Source organism: Canis lupus, chromosome 36 (genome assembly GCF_048164855.1).
Source record: "Canis lupus baileyi chromosome 36, mCanLup2.hap1, whole genome shotgun sequence".
Taxonomy (NCBI): Eukaryota; Metazoa; Chordata; class Mammalia; order Carnivora; family Canidae; genus Canis; species Canis lupus.
The window spans coordinates 21,116,900-21,139,318 of NC_132873.1; the positions used below are offsets into that span (position 1 = coordinate 21,116,900).

The 22,419-nt window shown below is 41.1% G+C and overlaps 1 protein-coding gene across 1 annotated transcript in view; it reads right to left on the minus strand.

Annotated features, from left to right (window-relative positions):
• Positions 1-16,105: 16,105 nt before the first annotated feature.
• The window catches only part of LOC140625380 (aldehyde oxidase-like), a 76,063-nt gene continuing 69,749 nt past the window's right edge, over positions 16,106-22,419 (minus strand). The window contains 4 exon segments of the mRNA XM_072812653.1: positions 16,106-16,764; positions 17,691-17,858; positions 18,571-18,759; positions 20,934-20,999. Of these exon segments, the coding sequence (XP_072668754.1) occupies positions 16,714-16,764; positions 17,691-17,858; positions 18,571-18,759; positions 20,934-20,999 (474 nt within the window). The 3' untranslated portion in view covers positions 16,106-16,713.

Below are 22,419 nucleotides of genomic sequence, written 5' to 3' on the forward strand. Positions count from 1 at the left end.
TGTTCCAACAGGAACTAAACTTGATTAGTTGACATGCTGCAGGGAGGCGATGCAGGGAGAATTACAGCTGAAGATGAGCAAGGCTAGGTTAAGCACTTCTTTCGATTTCCTGGAACATTATTTTTTAGGCATATAAACTGCCATCCTGGAGTTCATTCTTATTTATATTTCTACTGTGTCGGAAGCATCAAATGTGGCTTCCAGGATCCATTCCCAACTTTGTCCTTAGGCCTTGGGTCGCTGGAACTCGGCTCTAGGTTCCAATTCTGGGAATTAAAATTGGAATGGAATTAAAATTAAAATTGGAATGCCTCTAGGTTCCTCTTTTGCCACCCCCCCCCCACCCCCAGGGGGCAGGGACTCCTCAGGATCAAAGGGATCTTCCACTCTCAGCCAGAACCCTGTCTTCTAGCCACAAGCTGTGGGGACACACTACACCTGAATTCCCTGCCCCAAAGGCTCCAAACCCACTTACAGGGCTCATGTTGGCCTCTGCCCTAGTCTTTCCTCCCAGGAAAGACAGAAGTACCACTAGGGACTCATCCCTAAGCCTCTGTGGTGGCGAAGACACGGCTTTTTGGGAGAGGGATGGAGCTGGGACATGTAAATGGAGTCCAGGCCGTGATGGCATCCGTGCAGGGCAGAGCTGGGCAGGAACAGGGGAGCTGGGCGTCTTCGGTTTGAACTCTTGCTTCAGATCTTGCAAATGCTAGTGGCAGTTCTGTCCTTTACTGCCAGCTCAGGCAGTGACATTTGGTGGTCACCAGGTAAGCAGCTATGCCAGTCTTTGCATTTTTCCTCTCCCCTTTCCAATCTACACTGGAAACCAAGCAAACTTGGTTTTCAGAGAGACTTTTTCTCTTTCTTTCTTTCTTTCTTTCTTTCTTTCTTTCTTTCTTTCTTCCTCCCTTCCTTCCTTCCTTCCTTCCTTCCTTCCTTCCTTCCTTTTTCTTTCAATTTATTTATTTATTTATTTGAGAGAGAGAGGGAGAAAGGAAGAGAGTGTGTGAGTGAGGGAAGGGAGAGAGGGAGAGGGAGAGAGAGAATCTCAGACTCTGCACTCAGCTCTGAGCCCAAGGGGCAGGACGGTGGGAGGACTTGATCCCAGGACTTGAGATCACAACCTGAGCTGACACCAAGAGTCAGACGCTTAACTGACTGAGCCACCAGCACCCGCAGAGGAAATGCGTTTGTAACTACTGTAACATCTGTAGGAATTTCATTCTGTTTAAAATTTTTCTGCATGTGCAGTTATAAAATTAATGCATATTCATGTAAAAAAGTCATGTAGAGTTGCCGTAAAATCTAGAAATAACTTCATAATGCAACCATACAAAGAGAACTACTATTAATGTGTATATTTCTTTCCATTTTTATTCTCACTGTGTCTATGTGCACATACTGTACATCTAGACAATATTTTTCCGTATAAATTTGGTGTCAGAGTGCTTAATTAATTTTTTTACTTAAATCATTTTTGTTTTCAAATTCAGTTATTACACAAAAAACATTTTTCAAGATAGTTTAAATTCCAATCATATGTTATGCCATGATTTATTCAAATGATCCTCTATTATTGAAATTTTATTTCTAATTTTTGTTATGACATTGTGACAAGTATATAATAAATCTTTGACCTACCTCTAATTATTTCTCTGGGGTATATTCCTGGCAGTGGAACTGCTGGTTCAAAAAGTGTGTACATAGAAATTTTTAATTCCCTGGACACTTCCTAATTTCTAGAAAGCCATCTCTTGCCAAGACTGGCAAGCACAATTTCAAACATCAGTTATTAGGAAAAACTAGAATTGACTATGCAACTACTATTTATTTGTTACTGTGTTTGGGGCTTTATGTGCATCACTTCTGTGTATCATCTAGTCTTCCCAGCAGCTTCCTTGAAGTATTATCCCAATTATATCGAGGAGTAAGTTAAACCCAAGCTGGAAAATTTCAAGGCTGGGACTTGAGCAGGGTCCTATCACCCAAAGTTGGTATCACCATGCTGGAACCATCGTTGGTGAGTTGGCATTTCCTGCAGGCCCAGCATGAGGATCCTTGCCTCCCAAGAAGACTTGGGTTTGTGATGGCTGAGGGCCAATGGAAGGGAAGGGGTAGAAGCACCGGGAGAAGGATAAGTGCTTTGAGAACGTTCACAAGGTCCCCACCAGCACCCCAAGCCTTGTTGTTGGTCAGGTTCATCCTGACAGGCCAAATATGGAAAGTTGCAGATAAAAGAGGAGTGAGAAAGACATCCTAGGTTTGTTCTCAGGCTTCTTTTCTTCTTGGCCCAAGCAACATTTCCCTCCTATTCATTTGTCAGCAAATGGACTCTATTGAAGGAAAACAAGGATGGTAAAGCAGGAATCCTAGTGTGGTAAAATACAAAAGAGGGGGGCGGCCTGGGTGGCTCAGCGGTTTAGTGCCACTTTCAGCCCAGGGAGTGATCCTGGAGACCCGGGATCGAGTCCCACATCAGCTCCTGCATGGAGCCTACTTTTCCCTCTGCCTGTCTCTCTCTCTCTCTCTCTCTCTCTCTCTCTCTTTCTATGCCTCTCATGAATAAATAAAAATCTTAAAAAAATACAAAAGAGGTATTAATGATATTGATGATGATGATAGTAGTAGGGGCAGTGGTAGTAGAAGCTGTATTAAGTGTAGTAGACATTTTATTTAGCATTTGGTATGTGCTCAGCCTAAAGTTTTGTATTTTACAGACATGATATAATTTAAATCCTCATGATCATAATCATCTTTTACAGATAAGGAAACAGAGGCTTAGGAACATTAAATAATTTATCAGATTATATAGCTAAAGAGTAGCAGAATTGGGAGCTGTGCATTTTGATAACGAAGTTCATGCTTGTAAAATAATAACTGTATTGCGTGTAATTGTTAATAACAACTATAATTTCCTGACTGTCTACTATAGTCCAGTGCTTCCCATTCATTAAAGCATCAAATGCTCAAAACAACACCTTCAGACACAGGAGTGGGGAGCAGGCTGCCCAAGAGAATTCCAACCCCGGGCTGCCACTGAGACCCAGGAGCTGGCTCCCCTGAAGGAGTCCTCCTTCTGCTGGATCTATGACCCCTCCATCTATTTCAGCCTGGGAATCTGGCACAAGTCTTTCCTCTGTGCTTATCTGATGACAGTGTTCTAGCTAATCAAATTGATTCAAGTAATCTTTAAATTCACGAGGAAACAAAATGAAATATAGGTGATGATGGAAGGTACCTAGATTCTAGAAAACATAATTTCAAATAAATAATGAATGAATAAATGACTTGAAAAATGAATGAACAAATATATAAATACATTTTACCACAATTTGTCTTGCCTCCCCAGCTCAGGTAAATAGTAATACTAATATTTATAGCTGCTACTCACTATAACAAAAATTTTACATGGATTATTCATGTCAGTTTTGTTTACCTAGTTTTCTAGTCTGCATTCTTCAGTCTTTTCTGTGGACATATTTCCTTGCATGTCCCCGTTGGCATCATCTTAACTCATTTCTCACTTTTCCACATCTCTCTCTCTCTCTCTTTCTCTCTATCCATCCAATTTAGGAATCCAAATATCTCTGGCTACACAATTTCTGTAGCTTTATAAGGTATATTTTTATAGGAGAAAACTGTATTTTTGAAATTAATACTATATAATATTTCTTTCTTACTTACCATAGGTTTTTTGGGGGGGCTGTGTGTGAAGGGAGAGGCAGAGGAGGGTCTGATGCTAATGTCCTATGGATGTTACACATGCTTAGTGGGTATTGATTCTGCACAACATGAAAGATGGAAGTGGTTTTTCCTCTCTTCCTCATAGACCATTAGTACTAATCAAAGATGGAATCGGACTCAGAGAGGACAGGCATTTATTTCACAAAAATGTTTCACTTTGGCTGTGATTCCATAAAATGCACTGCTGAAATGGCAGTGTGAGGAATTGACTCTTCTCTGCTTCTCCTTGTCACAAAGCTAGACTTTAGGAAGATGGCCTAATCTATTTTCAGTTAGAATATGTTATTTTTATAAGCTTCACTCTTGAAGAAGCCATTAAGGTGCTACCTGTCTGCATTTCTGAGAAAAATATCTGGTTACCCTCACTGAGATAGGCAAAATGGTAAACCTCTGAGTCTCTAATGCACAATATTGTGCTTTCCTGGAAAACCAATTCCATGTAATGTTTGTGATGCTTTGCTATTTACTACAGAAGTGCTGGCTCAGCAGCTATCAGTTGTCTCGTACTCTCAGGATGAAAACTTCCCCCACTCTCCACAGTGGGTGTGTGTCCAGGACAGCAGTATACATTACCAGGTAGAAGGAAATGCACAATATTTCAACCACAGGCCACTTCTCTGCCCTTGGCATGTCTCTCTTGGTCATAACTGGGACTCCTTCCCACTCCCCTCCTCCAGAATCATATGCAAAATCCTGGTAGTTTTTCTAGATTGAACTAATGTCCTCAGAAGACATTTAGGATACAGTTTTGGAGTGCACTCAGTGGAAGTGTGGAGGCCAGGAAGTCAGTGAAGAGGAAGGGAAAGGACTAAGGAAACCCCTAGAGGGGAACAAGTTACATGCCAAAGATGAACACGTTGCATGCACAGAGGCACTGACCACTTCTAGTCCAGACTATCTTTTCAAAGATGCTGTTAAAGTGAGCAGCCTCGGAAGGCAGACAGTGTCTCCCTGTGAAGGAATTAGCAGGAATGCTTACTGTTCAGTGTAATAAAGATAACATCACCTTCGGGGAGGCTTACCACCCATTATAAAAGATTTGAGTTCCATAATCTCAGGGTTCCTCTGCTTTAATGCAGCCCACATCTGGTGTCAACTGGCCCTCTCCACGTTGCCTTGTGGGAATTGGGGCTTGGAGAGCTAATTGGAAATGAAAATACACTAGCTATACTATTGCTGTGAAGAATAAAGTCTTTTGTCTCTGACTTGGGAGTCTTGTGTGTTCTGTTAGCATTCATCGAACTGTTTTAGCCTAACTTGTTAGCTTATAAGTAAAATCTCAGACCCTTTAAAGTTCCTGACAGTCACTAGATGGTTTTAAGAAATCATATAACATTGGAAGGACTCACCAGATCAAAGAGGGAGTACTCTCACATGATTGGGAAAGCATGTTTGGGAGCACGGTATCTCGATCTAATCAGGATGTCACTGTATTATAAGATTTCGCTGTCTCTTTAGACCAGTGATTCTTGTATTTATGGGAGGGGTTACAGACTCTTCAGAATCTGATGACAGTTCTGTTCTGTGACTATACTGTCAAAGTCACATGTGAATACACAAACATTTTGCACAAAGTTTTATGTATTCGTGGATCCCTTAAAGACATTAACTGTCCCTAAATCAGAACTGCTGATTGGGACAGATTCTCCCTAAGGGTAAGAACCATGGTCACCCTGCTCGTAACACAGAAGGCACTCAGCCAAACTTACAGAAGGACATATGAATACACGTGAGAAAGAAAGAAATAAATTAGAAGACTAAAAGCTTACCTGGATGATGTTCTAAAATATGAAACCAAAGAGGACACTAGTTATGTTGTGGAGGCAGGGAAGTAATAATAATAATAATAATAATAATAATAATAATAATAATAAAAGAGGTCCTGGTAATTCTCTAGGAAAAATGAACAAAGAAAACAGTATCAGAAAAATAAATAGATTCAGATAAGGGGGTTATGAACACAGATTTTACAACCAGATTTCCTGGGTTCAAATCCCGACCCTTCTACTTGCTACTGATGTGATCTTGGGCAGTGGCTTCAGCACCCTGTACTTCAGTTTTGTCATCTGCACAGTTGGCACCCAGCACCTGCCATGGCACATGCCTAGTATACAGAAAGTACTCAGGGCGAGTTAGCTGTTTGGTGATGTCTGGATATGAAAGCACAGACTGTGGGTGATAAGGAGAGAGGACTTCCAATTTTGGTGCAGTGATGCCATTGTCGTCTACTAGACATCACCTAAACCCAGAGGGATGAGACCCACTAGTGGCATCTGGCCATATTTAAAAAAAAACTAACAAAGAAGGTAGAGGTTATATGATTATAAAACATAAACATGAGTGGAAATCCAGGAACCTCAATGGGAAGAACAAGGTGGAGGCTTTGTGGGTAAGAGCTAAAAGGGAGAGAAACAGAAATGTGCCCACAACTCTCTTCAGTGTTTATTGAAGGTAAGGGTCTAGATTTACTACTTCTTCTTTCCTTACTGTTTTTTAACTGGACCCTCTGATCTTTGGTCTTCTTTGCTTTTTCTATCTATCTCTAGGCCCCCAGTTTTTGGCTAAATGTTGAGACTTCTACCTCTGGCTTATTGAAACCAGCTTCCTTTGTCCAAAACATCCTCTGTAGCCCCAATATGGGATTTTTTTTTCCATACCTCCAATCTCATCCATCAGTTGAACCAACATCCAGCTCTCAGCAGGGTAGACAACACAGGTCACTTGGTCAAACCAAAGGTATGGATGAGGCTTCCTTTAAGCAAATTAGAAAACTGGAACAGAGAAAGGATATAGCCACGAAGGGATCCTTCAATTACCCAGGTTTGAAAAATTCTACTATTTCTAAAGAAGAAGGGATAAAAGGTCCTTGCCTGGCTCAAAAAATGAGGGGAATAAATGAGGGGAATGGCTGTCACAAAGCCTGTGACAGAATGTTTGAGGAGAACATGTTTGAATTTATAACGAGAAGGAAAAGAACATCAGTGTTCTTACTTAGGGCCACAGGCTTATAAAAAGCCAATTTCAGAAAGCACAGAGCAATGATGGACTTCCTCCCATTTACCAGAAACTATAACAAGAAAATATAGCATAAAATACACAGGAAGCTCTCAGAAATGAAATTTGGAGAATATAATTGTAAATGAGGAAGAACTAAGGAGTTGGTAAGGCACTGTAACCAGATTGCTCTCTGACCAGCAAAAACAAAGAGAGGACATGAACAGATAATGGAAGTAATGGGGCAAACAGATAACAAAGGCAAAATTGTGGTGCAGAGCAATGTCAAGTTGTCTAAGGGATGTATTTTGCAGAAAATACTATCAACCTAAAATATATTAAACAGAGACCAGATATACAACTCAATGAAAATGGAGTAATAGTAACAGAAGTCAGAGAAGTCAGTTATCTTATTCCTATTTTTGTTTCCATATTTCTCACCAAAGGAATACTCCATAAACTAAAAGTCTCAGATAAGCACAGTTAAAAAAAAAAAAAAAAAAAAAAGACTTGAAGCCGAGGATACATAGAGATGATAAGAAAGCGCTTAGCCTTTAAATTTGTTCCAGTAGTCAGATCAATCAAGGCGAATTATGTCCCATGACCTTAAACTTATTTGTAAATGAGATTGTGAAACCATGGTCAGGGATCTTTTAGAGATCACAGAAAACCAAAGCAGTGCTAGAACACTGGAGACAGGCGACCATTGATCCTGGTTTCCAAAAAGATGGATTTAGGTGAGGTTGACTTTGCCCTTGGGCAACTTTCTGGATCTCTTCTGGAATGGATTATTGATGAGAGGGCCTGGGGCCATGGTCCCAAAGAGGAGACTGAGTATTTAGGAAAACTAGCTTCATTCCCTTTTGAGACGAGATTGCTAGACTGAAAAATTAATCGGTGCTGTGGACACAGCGCACGGGGATTTCACGAGGCACCTGACAGGGTCTGTGCTCCTCTGTGGAGGGGATAGAGAAATCTAAATGCATGATACCACAGGAGGGTGTGTACTTGACTGAACAACAGCTCAATGTTAACAGTGTTGGTTATTTTCTCATAGTTCTTTGCTTGGCTTATTATGTCCGATATTTTAATCAACAACTTACGTACAAATAGAGGGCAATGTTCATCAGATTTTCAAATAATAGAATCAAAGTTAAAAAGTACCTTAGCACCCCCCCCACCCCCCTGTGAGTTGTGGAACCTCGCCCGAGGGTGCTTGCAATAAAGCTCGTCTGGGATCCATTTGCTTCGTTGGAAAAAAAAAAAAAGTACCTTAGCAGAACAGAATACATATATGAAATTTAATAAGAATTTAAAAGTTTCTAAAAGGCAAAAAGGGGGAAGTACCACTTTAAAAGTCTTTTCAAAGGCATTTCAATGGAATTTAGGTTTATCAGTCATAAGTGATTTTTTTCCTAATTCCTAAGAGTCTATGATTTCCTAAGCATTAATAATACTGAAATAACTTCTGTAATAGCAACAGCCACAATGAAAATAAAAACAACCCAAAGGTCACCGTTTCTCTTAGCTAGCTCTAAGTACATAATTAAAAGTTTTCTAAAATCCTAAATATTTCCAAACACCATTCCAAGAACACTGCGGTTGCATCAAAGTCACCCACGCTGACGAATTCGATAAACATATTCTATTCAAACATACATTACACTAAAATGATCATGAACAACTGATACGGTGCTAAGAATAATTATATAGAAAATTCATTTTACTTTCTGGCTGACTGCCTCAGTTTCCCCTCCTAGTAAATAGGGATAGATAATACTTGCCAACACTGCTTGAGAGGCATGGATCATAAAGATCAACAAATAAATGTCAAGTCCTTTGGCCTTCCTCTTTGGAGGAGAATGTTCAAGCATCTCTGCTCCTCTTATTCAAGACAGTTTTCATTCTACAGTATAGGAGTTTGTGACTCACCCCCCAGCTTCTAATGGACTGCTCTGTGGAGAGCTCCAGGTGGTTCCTTAGGAGTATAGATGCTCCATTCCACACCTGGGGTGCAGAATCCACATTGGGTGCCATGGCCTTCAGCAATATTTTCTTAAAAGCAAAGAACACAGAGGATGCCGCCTGAAAGCGATAGGTAGAAAGCTCTCAGAAATGAAACAGAGGCACAGGCCTGCCAGGTATCAACTGGAAGTGCTGGGATGGTTCACGTTGCAAATGCCGAGAGAAGCCTTCTGGGCAGAGGCTCCATGGAGGCAGTTGGGAGAGGAAGCCGTCAAAGTCAATCCAGGGCATGACTTCAAATTGGATTCAACCAAGATCACAGACATGGAGATTATCTGCATCTATTTTGTTGCCTCCCTCATTCTGCTACTGCTTGGGGTCAGGGCGGGGGAAAGGGTTTGAATTGGAGGGATTTATTATAAAGTCTTCTGTTCATAAAGAGAGGTCCAGCTTTTCTACTTTTCATTTCCTGTTCTGATGTTGGAGGGTTATCTGATGTTCCATTCACATTTGAACATTTTTACTAACGCATCTTCAGTACCTGAGTTAAAAAATCCTATACAAATTTGGCCTTGAGATTAACACACCCAGCTCTGTACCTATGATGATCCGAGGAGTTCCTCAAATGCAAAAGGACAAAAAAACCAGTGATATTTCTTCCCTCTGGCCTCTGGCTCAGTGATCTGCCAACAACCTTTAGGGCAACAAATTCCTTATGGTCTAGGAAAGTATTTTTAAAACAGACATAATCCTTGCTCCCCAACACTTCATAACTTAGTTTAGGGGATAGTCAACCTACATAGTCTCGATTAAAGACTATTACACAACAGGCTGAATTCAAATATCCAAATCACACAAGTATTTTTTTTCCGGTAGAATTCATAGCATGGCTATTTACACGGATCGAACATAGAATATGCATCCTTGTTTTTTCTCATTTTATTATAGGAATCAAATAAATACGAATTGTCCCCTTTCTGTGTGCATTGGACCCACCACCTTCCCAGAGGGAGGATTCCTTCCCGAGGCAATGAGATGGTCCTGAGGCAAGGTGACACAGATGGTGTGTCTCGCCCTCTGGACCACCTACCCTCACATTTTAATGGGAGTATAATAAACTTCCAATAATAATACAGAAATCCAGAGAAGGATACAAGAAACTAAGGAGAGGGTACATTTTCTTCCTATAAAAGGGATAAAACCTTTTACCTAGCATCTTTGTCCTGTAAAACCCTAACCCATGGCTCAGACAATAAAGAAGCCACCTAATCCATAGTTATTTGGAACTTGTTAACATGTAGTCTTACCTGAACTAGGTGAATTCTGGTTTTGCTGCTTCCTACACCTTCTATGATGACTGTGGCCCCAAAGAGAGAGAGCAGCAGGTGGTGCCAAAGAAGTGACTTCCGAGTTTGGACAATGAAGCTGAGAGTTGCTGTCACTTACAATAGCAGTTTCCTAAAAAAAGGGAAAAAAATGTATTTAGATGATTATAACAGTGATCACTTTGACAGGAATATAATTAGTTGAGTACATATTAAAAACGAGCCATCACATAAATGATTTTGAACTTGAGCACGGCTACCTAAAAATAAATATTTTATTACTTGGAATCGAGAAAGCCATTCCCTCCTCCAAATGAGCTTGTTAAAAACATATTTCAGGAGCTGACATGTTCTCTATTTATTCCTATGCCCTTTCCAAATTGTTGGTTGTTACGTTTGGTCAAATCCTTAACTCGCTACCCTTCAAGCAATCTCTAGGTTATGTGTGATCTTAAAAAGATCAGAGGATATGAGGAAAAGTCAGAGAAGACACCTCGAAGGCAAGTCTTTCAAGAATTCACCAGAGTGTAAGCTCCATGATGGCAGGTAACTGGTTCCCAGTGCCTAGGACAGGGAAGCTTAAAAATACTGGTGGGAGGAATAATGAGGATAATTAGGCATTCCCGTAAATGGTCAGGCTCTGAAGGCACTTGAGATTCACTGTACCTCTCAAGGGGAGCATGAGAACTTGAGTGTGTACCCCCTGAATATGGTCGTCTGCCTTCAGGAGGGCTGTGAGGAGGATACAGAGCTGAGAGGCCCTTAGACTTCTCCTGGGGTCTCTTCCAGGACAGGGGGGTGTCTGTTTTTCCTCTAATCAAATCCTGTCCATCGACGCTCCCATGCCTCTTATTTCTTCTCCATCTTCCTCTGCTGCCCCCACTTTTTTCCTCCCTTAAGCCAAGTTGAACGTCAATATCAACGTAGTTCTTATACAACACCCATTTCTTCCTGCCCTGGAATGAAATCTCTTCTTATAAAGAGCAACAAAACCTTCTTTAGAGTCAGTGATATGGAACGAAATCAGGTACATATAATGCATTCAGGTGCATTTCTAGGTGTTAATGTATTTGTTCTTAAATTCTAAAACCAGTGCTTATTTTAAAAAAATCAATAAATACAAAAGTGTATAAAGCAGAAAATGAAAATGCTCCTTCCCAAGTTTCACTTCACAGAGCTAACGATTCCCAGAATCCTCCATATCCACGCAGAATTTCCCCATGCATGTTTGTGTACATACATTAATTGTTTGGGTTGGCTTCTAGAAAATGAAATCAACTATTCGCACTATTTCAAATTTTGCTTTTTTTTTTTCAAGTTACGTAGGCTCCCTGTGTTTCAATTGCCTCACCTATGAAATGGATAAAATGGTAGTATGTCTCTCCGGGTCGTTGTGAGGATTATAACAGCTAATACATGTAAAATACGTGGAACAGTGCCTGGCACCTAGTAAGTTCTCAATAAAGTTCTTTTTCTCTTAAACATTTTTTGACTCTTAATTCAATTTAGTTCACATATAGGGTATTACTAGTTGCATCAGTTGCATAGAACACCCAGTGCTCATTCTATCATGTGCCCTTCTTAATACACATCACCCAATTGCCTCATTCCCCCCCCCCCACTATCCCTCCAGCAACCCTCAGTTTGTTCCCTATAGTTAAGAGTCTCTTGTGGTTGACCTCCTCCTCTATATTTATTTTATTTTTCCTTCTCTTCCCCTATGTTTATCTGTTTTGTTTCTTATATTCCACATATGAGTGAAATCAGATGGTATTTGTCTTTCTCTGACTTATTTTGCTTATCATAATGCCCTCTAGTTCCATCCACATTGCTGCAAATGGCAAGATTTCATTATTTTTGATGGCTGAGTAATATTCCAGTGTATATTTATACCACATCTTCCTTATCCATTCATCTGTCAATGGGTATCAGGGCTCTTTTCATATTTGGGCTATTGTGGACACTGCTGCTATAAACATTGGGGTGCATGTGCCCCTTTGAATCACTATTTTTGTAGCCTTTGAATAAATACCTAATAGTGTGAACACTGGATCATAGGGAAGTTCTAGTTTTAACCTTTTGAGGAACCTCCAGAGTGGCTGCATTTTGCATTTCCACCAGCAGTGTATGAGGGGTTCTCTTTTCTCTGCATCCCCACCAACACCTGCTATTTCCTGAGTTGTTAGTTTTAGCCATTCTGACAGGTATGAGGTGGTCTCTCATTGTGGTTTTGATTTGTGTTTCCTTGATGCCAAGTGATGTAGAACATTTTTTCACGTGTCTATTAGCCTTTTTATTATTGTCTTAAACTGTCCTCTATCAGTTCACATGAAGTTGTTTTCCATTTTTCACCATGACGTACGATGCTGCAATGAAAACTCTTAGGCTTTAACATAGCACATTTGAGCAAGTATTTCTGTTGCACAAATTCTGAGATCTGGAATTTCTGGGTTGAAAGGTAAGCATGCTGCTGAGTCCAACTTGCTCACCTTCCAAAATGTGTGTGCTGGGATAGCACATCATGTACGAGAGTGTCTGCTCCCCCACAGCCTTTGCCAACACCGTATTAGCCGTGCCACCATTTTCAAATATGTAGGTGAAGTGACAGTCCGTAATTGGCATTTCTTGTTATTTTGAGGTTTTTCCATCTTGCTATACATTTAATGAATATTTGTATTTATTTTCTGTTCTTTGACTATTTTCTATTAGGTTTTTGACTTATCAATTTGAGGAATTTAGTTATATACGATGGATATTAACCATAATCTGGTATAAAGGTCTAGATATTTTCTGCCAGCTTGTTAACTGTTCGATTTCGAGTATCCTGCATCCTGGAGGGTAGAGCTCCATCCTCACAAGGCTCCTAACTGGCATTGGTCTAGGCCATTCCATTGCTCTCCTGGACTAGCCACTTCCGAGTGGTACAGATGTGATATGACCAGTGGATTGCATGTCACACTCTCACTCCATTGCTGTAGAGCAGATGCCCTTACTTGGCTGTAAACTGGTCTGATGCAATGTTAAGTGGAGATCTTACGAGAGTGCACTTAGCACTGTGTAAGCCCTTAGGTGGTGTTGGCCAAGGCCCTACAGGCAGGCGAGGCAAACCTTTACTCAGAATGCGTATTTATCTATTTCTGCTAACGTAAAACACTGCTCCTTCCAGAGTGGAGGTGTCAGTTTGCCCCCCGGTGGGTAATTGGTCTCCTGGAAGGATGGTGCTAACTTGGGGGTTATTTCTGGTTTGCCTTGGGGCAGGTTGGACATTGCATTCAGCAGGAGCAGCAGTTACCTGAAGGCATGGCACCAATCTCTGCTGTCATGACTCTTTCCACACTCTGTGTCAGCAGTGGGTGACCAATCGCAGAGAAGGCTAATGTCAAATGCCACTTTGTGTATGTATTTGGTTGTTTAGTGCCTCTTGCATGGCGAGAGATTTCACCTGGACCTGGGATTTCTGGGTGGGATTGCTGAGAGGCCCAACTAACTCACTTTTCCAAAATGTTGTGTACTATATGACGAATCGTGCACAGAAGAGTCTGTTTCCCCACAGCCTTCACCAACATGGTCTCAGGTGGACACAGCAGCAAGTGTTTTTGATGCAACTTCACGACATTTAGCCAACTATATTGGCATAACATCTCATTCTAAGGAGACAGATGAACTTGTTTTGTGAATGGAAGAGAGGTAAGGTTTCACATTGTTTTTTTCTAAATTTATGTAGTGGACAGTTCACATTTCTAATGTGCAATATGAACACTTTGACACCCTGTGCTCATTCCAATATACCCATTCATGAGCCTCTTGTCCCCAGTCTTCCAATCTTTCCCCTTCCAGGTCCTGCCCAACTGGCCCAACCATTTGATACCACACATATATACTCTAACCTTGGGTCATTCTGTTTTCAACACAAAGTGGGTAACCAGGTGCACTACCCAAAATTCTGCCCATTGGGAGAATTTCCCCTCACCACCTCTGAGTGGGTCTGTAGTGCAGACACTTCCCATACCTGGCAACCAAGCTCAGACTTTTTCCTTCTCTCTTCTCCTCCCCATGAGGGACCTCTCTCTCCACCATGTAGCCACAGGTATGAAGTTCAGGAAAGCTACTGATACAACAGCAGTGGATAACAGGGTTCCTTCCAATCCTACTTGTGTTTGATTCTAGACGGACCACTTCCATCATACCTTCTTGCTTCTGGGATTGCTTGATTGCATTTTAACAAGATCTTCAAGTTATTTGTGTGCATTTTAAAATTTAAGAAGCACTACATAGTAGCAGACAGAAGGAGGTATGGAAATGATAGCACCTTTCAGGCAGAGGACCAAGAATTCAGAGTGAGAAACAGAATGGGAAATTCTGATGGGAAAGAAGGGGCTCACGAGACAACCCTGGAGAGATGGTCAGGGGCCGGATCACAGAGGGTACCTAGGCCACCTTAGAGATTTCAGATACTATTATGTTGGAATGAATAGGAAGAAACCCATTAAAGGGTTTTAAGCAAGGGTATAACATAATCATATGCCCTTGTGTGTTTTTCCATAAACTTATATAAAGATTTTGCTTTAATCTGAGGAATGGTTTGGAAGGGAAGCAAAATAAATGTAGGACAATAATAAGGAGACTACTACAAAGGTTAGAAATAACGATGGCCTGGAATAACACAACAGCCATAGGAATAAACAGAGGGACAGATGTAGGCAATTTCTCTGAGGTGGGACTGACTGGGTGCATGCGCAGAGAGAACGGAGCATCTTGGATCACTCTCTCATTTCTGGCTTAGCATCTCAGGGATGGCTGTTCTGACAAGGAGATTTGCTTGGGACATGTTAAGTTTGAGGTGTCTCTGAGACACATCCATGTGGTAATGAAAGGCAAATTTGAAGAACCACCACCATCTTAACTTGGCCTTGGGACAAGAGTCCTTGAGTTGAGAGTGTGACAGGGAGAAGGTGCCATCCAGTAGTCTCTAGTGTTTTATACCTCAGTGTAGATTTTTTTTCTGCCATTAATGCAAGTGGAATTTCTTGGTAATTTTTGTCTCGCTGCTTAGCCCCCTTTGAGGTCTTGTCACTCAAGGCCGTTGCGATAAATTTCTTATGATTATCACAACTTCTCAATCTTTCCCATGTTTTCTGTTTCTCTACACATATGCTTTTCAAAAAATATCGAGATGTAGTACACATACCAAAATCCAGTCTTCTAACATGTGCAATTCAGTGGTTTTCAGTATATTCACGGGGTGTACAACCATCACTACTATCTAATTCCAGAACATTTTCACCTCCCCCAAAATAAACCCAGTACCCATTAGCAATCAGCTCCCCATTCCCTCCCCTCCCCTTCACTCAGCCTCTGGCAATCACTAATTGACTTTCTATCCCCATGAATTTGCTTATTCTGGATGTTTCATATAGATGGAATTATACAATATGTAGCGTTTGGTGTCTGCCTACTTTCACTTAAACAATGTTCTCAAGGTTCATCCACATTGTAGAATAGATCAGTACTTCATTCTTTTGTATGGCTGAATAATATTCTTTTATATGGATGTACCACATTTTGTGTATTATATTTTGCTATCAGTTGATACAGTTGGGTTGCTTCCACTTTGGGTTATTATGAATAATCCTATGAACATTTGTGTACAAGTTTTTGCATGTACATATGTTTTCAATTCTCTCAGGCACATACTTAGGAGTGGTCATTTGGTAATTCCATGTTTAACTTTTTGAGGAACTGCTGATTTTTTTCCAGTGTTTGTACCATTTTCATTTTTCCAGCAATGGATAAGGGTTCCAATTTCACCACACTCCTTACCAACACTTACTATTATCCATCATTTTGATTATAGCCATCCTATTGGCAATGAAATAGTTTCCATTGTGGTTTTCATTCACATTTCCTTAATGATTATTGACTTTGAGCATCTTTTTATGTGCTTATTGGCCATTTACATATCTTCTTTGGGGAAATATGTGTTTAATTCCTTTGTCCATTTTTAAATTGCATTATTTCTCTTTTTATTACTGGGTTGTAAGAGTTTTTAAAATATATTCTGCATCTTTATTAGATATATGATTTGCAAATATTTTCTAACATTCTGTGGTTTGTCTTTCAATTTCTTGTGGTATCTTTTGAAGCACAAAAGTTTTTAGTTTTGATGAATTCTAATTTATCCATTTTTTTTCTTTAGTCCTACAGACACTTGGATATGGTGCCTGGATCCATTCTGACAATAAAAGGAGGCTGATAGCAGATGGGGACATATGAGAAAATGACAACTTTACAGTTCACACTACTAATAAAATTATTTAGAAAATTGCCTTTCACTAGACAGTGTAATTTCTGTTGGTGGATACAAGCCAAATATGAATCACATACGAATCATCATCTTCTATTCCATTCAGCTGGATGGATTTAAGGAACAGAGTAATGGAGAATATCATTCTAGAGGAAACCAGTTAGTATTTGTGCTATTTAAAATATGATTTCTAAATTGCTTAAGCATATCTATCAACATCCAAATGGAACATTTAAAATCAGCATCATATAAAAGCAATACTCTGTGAAATGATTTCTAAACTATGAACATTTATCTTTTAGCCCTAGAATCTTAAAGCATAAAGATTGGATAGACTGCTACGTCAGAAGAGTCCCATTTCCCCAGAAGTCTGCATTCGGTTCATATGGGTATATTCCAAAGAACATAGGATCCAGGTTTGTCTTTTGGAATCTGGAATAAAGGAACAATTGTGGATGTTTGCAATTAGGAAAATGTTTGTGACAGGTGAAAAATAGCGTAATATAAAATAAGATAAACATCACCCAGAGGGCAACCAGGATGAGGAGAGGTCTTGGAATGACAGCATGAGAAATGTGGAAAAATCCAGGACGGGATTAAGAGGCCAGGGCAGCTACAAGAGCCATCATCTCACCTTCGAAGGGGGACAAATGAAAAGTGCAATTACTCTTTGTGTTCCCCCATAGTGAAGAGGTGATTCACGGGAGACTTAGGAAAAGCTAGCTATAAGGGGTGCCACACAGAGCCAGCACTGTGAGGAGGAACAGGAGGCGGCTCTCCCCTGATATAAGGAATACCTATGCAGTCAGAGGGGTCATGTTCAACGGCATGACTTTCTCCCACAATTAAGATCTCATCCTTGAAAGTGAACAAGGAGAGTGGAAATGTTTGCTCTGCAGGGGTGTTGATGCAAGAGCTATTTTGGGGGTTTGACCTGAAAGGGCCCTTCCCACTCTGCAGTTCAAATCAGGAATTACACGCACTTTCTCAAGTGCCTGATTGGATAGAGTGAGACAGACTGTTGGCATGGCCCATACTCTTGGCCTGGGTGTCTTAGGTTCCTGTCCTCCCATTCCCGACCAATATGTCTTGGGAAGGGAAAAAACCGAGGAACATGTAACTGATGAATGAGCGATGACCTTCATTTTCAAGTGGTGTAGAACTGAGCCCCGCTGTGGGGCAGGCAGGGCCAGGCTGATGAAAAATTCCAATCTAAAGGCCAGTCTGCTCTTCCCATGGTCAAATGCCCCCAGAATTCCTGTTACCTTTACTTCCATGGAAAATCACCATGGTGGGTTAATAAAATTTGGCCATGAGGACAGGGGACAAAAATTCAGAATTATATGGGCAGGTCATACCATTTTTGTGAACTTATCTTCACAGGCCATCTTAATCTTCTCTGGAGTCAGTGGACTATTGAGCTTCAATGGTCCAGACAGGCCTCTCTCCTGTTGTGCTACTTTCACTGCATCATGAATGGCAAAAAACACTGAACATCCCAGGAATATCCCAGACTCTCCTAGACCCTCGAAGGGAAACAAGTCAACCAGATTATGACTCTCTCTATATCTATATGTATATCTATAAGTATATATATGTATAAGTACACCTATAGGTAAACCTGTGTGTAGATGTATATATAAAATATTATTATTATTTTTTAAAAAGATTTATTTTAGAGAGAGAGTAAGCACACACATGTGAGGGGGGAGGGCGGAGTAAGAGAATCCTTAAGCAGACTCCCCACTGAGCACAGAACACTATGGGCGGGCTCGATCATGACCAGAGCCCGGGATCATGACCAGAGCCAAAACCAAGAATCAGATACCCAACCAAGTAAGCCACCCAGGCATCCCTATAAAGTACGATTATATATGTAACTCTTTTCTTTTAAACAAGTAATTTAATATTTTAACCTAGTATTCTCATTCTTAGGATTCCTACCTAAGGAAATGATGCCAAATGGAAAAAGCAGATATAGGTATGAGATGATTATTACAAAATGAAAACTCAGATACAACCTGATGGTAATAGTAGTTCATGCTAGGCTCCAAGATATGAAGTATTTTTTTAAAATTGTAACATTGTTAATTTATAATTAACATGTTTAATAGGGCTTTTTCTTCTATCAGTCTGGTAAAACCCCAAACAACCAAGAAATGAAGGAACCACCCCCAGCCCCCTGCATAGATATCACAAATCATGTAAGCCTGCACTTATTTATCAAGCGCAACTTACCTTCGATGAATACAGGGTATTTGAGCTTTGAGACAGAAGCAATAAAGAAATGTGCAACTCTGTGGGGATGTCACAGATGGCAGGGATTTTATATTGGTTTGGACCACGAGTGTATAGGACTCCCTGAGGAGAATAATTCAGCTCCTCTATTGTATAAAGTCCCATGCCTCGAATAAACACACCTTCAATCTGGGAGAAAAAAAGAATTTCCATATATGAGAAAATACAATCAACAGTAGCATTTCAACTTCATGCTGTTTATTTGAATATTTAAAATATAGTGTAAGAGGGTTTTCAGCATGTCCTGGAAGATGTCTCTGAAAGTTTACTTAGAAGTTTACCTCAAAGCATTTCTAAACATCATATTTGGTGCAAAGTTCAAAGTCAAAGAACTTGACTTTGAATCTCAATTTGGCAGTGAAAGTATAGCTCTAGAAGAGGCCTCAAACAGCCTGTGACCCAAGGGCCCTACTTTCTTCTGTCCATGAGCCAGAAGGAACCCTCTGGCCGATCTGTCTATGGACCCCAGCACAGTGACAGGACTCTCAGAGTCTGAGACTCTCCTCATCTTACCTCACCACCCTTGCTCATGAGTGGGGTTAGCCTCACATTTCTGGACTCTCTTCTTACATGAACTGCGTGCTCTCTATGCTTCCTCTACAGCTTTAAAATGCTCCAGATTTTAGAAGTCAACATGCAGGTAAAATTGTCTTTCCACACATCTTTCTGACTTCTGGGTCTCCTCTGTGCATATTTCCTTGCTGTGGCTGTATTTTTCTCTACCCCATTCTCTACCCTCTGTTGTGTCTATTTGCGGGGAGATTTTTCTCTAACACAATGTTTGAAGAATTCCCAGAAGCCTAGACTACAACCCAGGCCATGTCACCTCCACCTACTAAGGCAGGCGCCAGTCCTTGGGGCACCTCTAGCAACCCCAACCCAGCCTTCTGACATCCTCTGCCTGCAGCCTCATATGCCATTCCTCTGGCACAGGTGACAAAGGCATTCACCACCTTCGTCACCCCCTCTCCCGCCCCCCACTAGCTGTGAGCACAAAGTATGCTGAATTTCCTGTCTTTCTTTAGGTGGATGTTCTCCACCCTCTTCTTGCCTTTGCTTGTTCCTTCCTTGACTACTTCATCCATACCCAGGGTCCCCCTGAAGCCCGCTCTGACTTCTCCAACCCATACATTCTTCCCATTCTCCAATGACATGTGTCATGATTGGAGAGAACCTCAGATTATGTTCTGAACTGAAGGTAGTAAGCTGAATCGCCCACATATAGGAGACAGGTAAAGAAAGTGAGCGAAGCTTCCAGGTGTGTCCTGAGTCCTAGAATCACAGTGCATGATTCTCTAAAAGGGTAGCCAACAGACTTCCTTGTGGAAACACAGCTCCAGTGTTGGCAAATTTCTTGTGTTTTCAAGAAACACCAGCCACTTAAACAATTATGTAAGACAGCTGGTGATTTTTTAAATCTTGTCAATTATTTCAAATTTAAATTAAAAGGGATCCCTGGGTGGCGCAGTGGTTTGGCGCCTGCCTTTGGCCCAGGGCGCGATCCTGGAGACCCAGGATCGAATCCCACGTCGGGCTCCCGGTGCATGGAGCCTGTTTCTCCCTCTGCCTGTGTCTCTGCCTCTCTCTCTATCTCTCTCTCTCTGTGACTATCATAAAAATAAATAAATAAATAAATAAATAAATAAATAAATAAATAAATAAATAAAAAATGTCTGGGTGGGCGGAGGGGATCCCCAGTGGCTCAGCAGTTTGGCGCCTGCCTTTGGCCCAGGGTGTGATCCTGGAGTCCCGGGATCGAGTCCCAGGTCAGGCTCCCTGCATGGAGCCTGCTTCTCCCTCTGCCTGTGTCTCTGCTTCTCTCTCTCACTCTCTATGTCTCTCATGAATAAATAATAACATTTAAAAAAATGTCTGTGGGCATAACAGGCTACCTATTAATGGCTACTGCCATAGATATTTGATGTTATCCCAACCCGACCTTAAACTCCTCCAAGCTAGACCCCATTGTAGGCCCAAGACTTCACACGTAGCTGATAGTCTACTTCTAATCCCAGAGGTGTGGGGCTCATTTTGTCACCTCTAGGCTTGCTTCCTCTGCCTCATGCAAGCTCCTCAATCACACACCGCATGTCTCTTCAAAAACTACTTCAAACATCTTTGTTTTCTTCCCTTTTTTAGACAGTAAGAGAGTTGAGTTCTGTGGCTGGCCTGAATAGACAGATTCTGACTTCAGGAGTAGAAAAAAAAGATGAAGAATAAGCCGGATGGAATGTTTTCCCTATAGACCCCCACAGCAGTTTTGGCTTTTACAAATGGGGCTGAGATAAAGCAGGTACACATACCTGGCCTATGTCAAGGGCTGGGTTTATACTGCAGCCAACATCCATGACAATGTCTGTTCTGGTGTTCTAGTAATGAAAAAGAGCAAAAATGTTTATTTTAATGAATACGACTTAGGAGAGAAGACTCAGAAACAGTTCCTGCCAGGATGCCCTTGGGTTAGAATGCTTCTTTGGGCTACAATATATTTCAGGAGAAAGAATCAACAAAGATTTTATTGTGTCACAAAGTCTATCACGTATAACTTTCAAAGCTATACACATACTCAACCAGCTTAAGCACTGATTTCTTTTTTTCTTCAGAAACAATAGGAGAGAAAAATATTTATTTGACTCTGTTCTGGCCGAGTGAGGTAACTTATTGAGTTCCAACCAGTGCAACAGACATAATCTACGACACAGAAAATGTTTATGGCCTTCATGATCCTTGTTGAAAAACTGTGGCTACCATACAACCCAATATCCAGAGTCCAGCTGGTTGGGTGACATTTACTGAAGCTCAGAAGGGTACGTCAGCCAGAAAGTCCCCAAATGTTATCTGCTCTCATATATTTTTCATTTTTAGAGCAGAGGAAAGATAAATCTAAATGACAATGTGGTGACCAAAAGTTCCTGATACACTTCAAATGAGGAATGCAGCAGGCCCGGCCAGGTTACTGGTAACACCTTGCTCTCTAGCAAGTCTGTACCTTCTTTTATGTGACATAATGCCTTCTGCCATCTGCCATGACAAACAGATTCTACCTATAATTATTAAGGGGACAAAGGAAACTCAAGTTTTCTTATTTGATTTGGGACTTCCATCTAACATTTTTCTCAGGAAAATGAGAGAGTGAACCAGAACGTTTTATCATAATAAAACACTTTCTTATTTAAGGACATGATGAAATGTAAAGTTCTCCATGACACCACTTAGCAAGCCTGGCCTTCCAGCAGACCAGCGGCCTCAGTTATTGGTGAGGGGAGGTGCGTTCATGCTGGCCGTGTTAGTGAAGGTTTCGTTTTCAAAGCCATGGACTGACTGACTGTCATTGTTTTTTTTTGTTTTGTTTTGTTTTTTTGTTTGTTTGTTTTGTTAGGGCTGAAGAGAGTGGTTCTAGGTTGTGGTAGCTGGCCTCCAAGGCAGCCTGCAATGATCCCCACGTGCTGTGTTCACATCCTTATGTATTATTCTCCTCCCACACTCTACCAAGGTTAGTTTGTGAGATTGACAGCATATGCAGAAGTGCTAGGACATCAGTCAGGTGTTAGGTCATAAAGGACTGTGGCTTCTGTCGTGGGTGCTCTCTTATTTGCTCATACTCTCTTTTTCCTTTGCATCAGTCTCTCTGGGTTTGGAAGGCAGCTTGTATGTCCTGAAGACATGGAGACATCCCACAGAGATGTCCTTGTGGTATGGAATGGAAACTTCAGGCCAACAGCCAGTGAGAAACTGAGGCCTCCTACCAACAAGCATGTGAAGGAGCTCGGAATCAGATTTTCCAGCCAC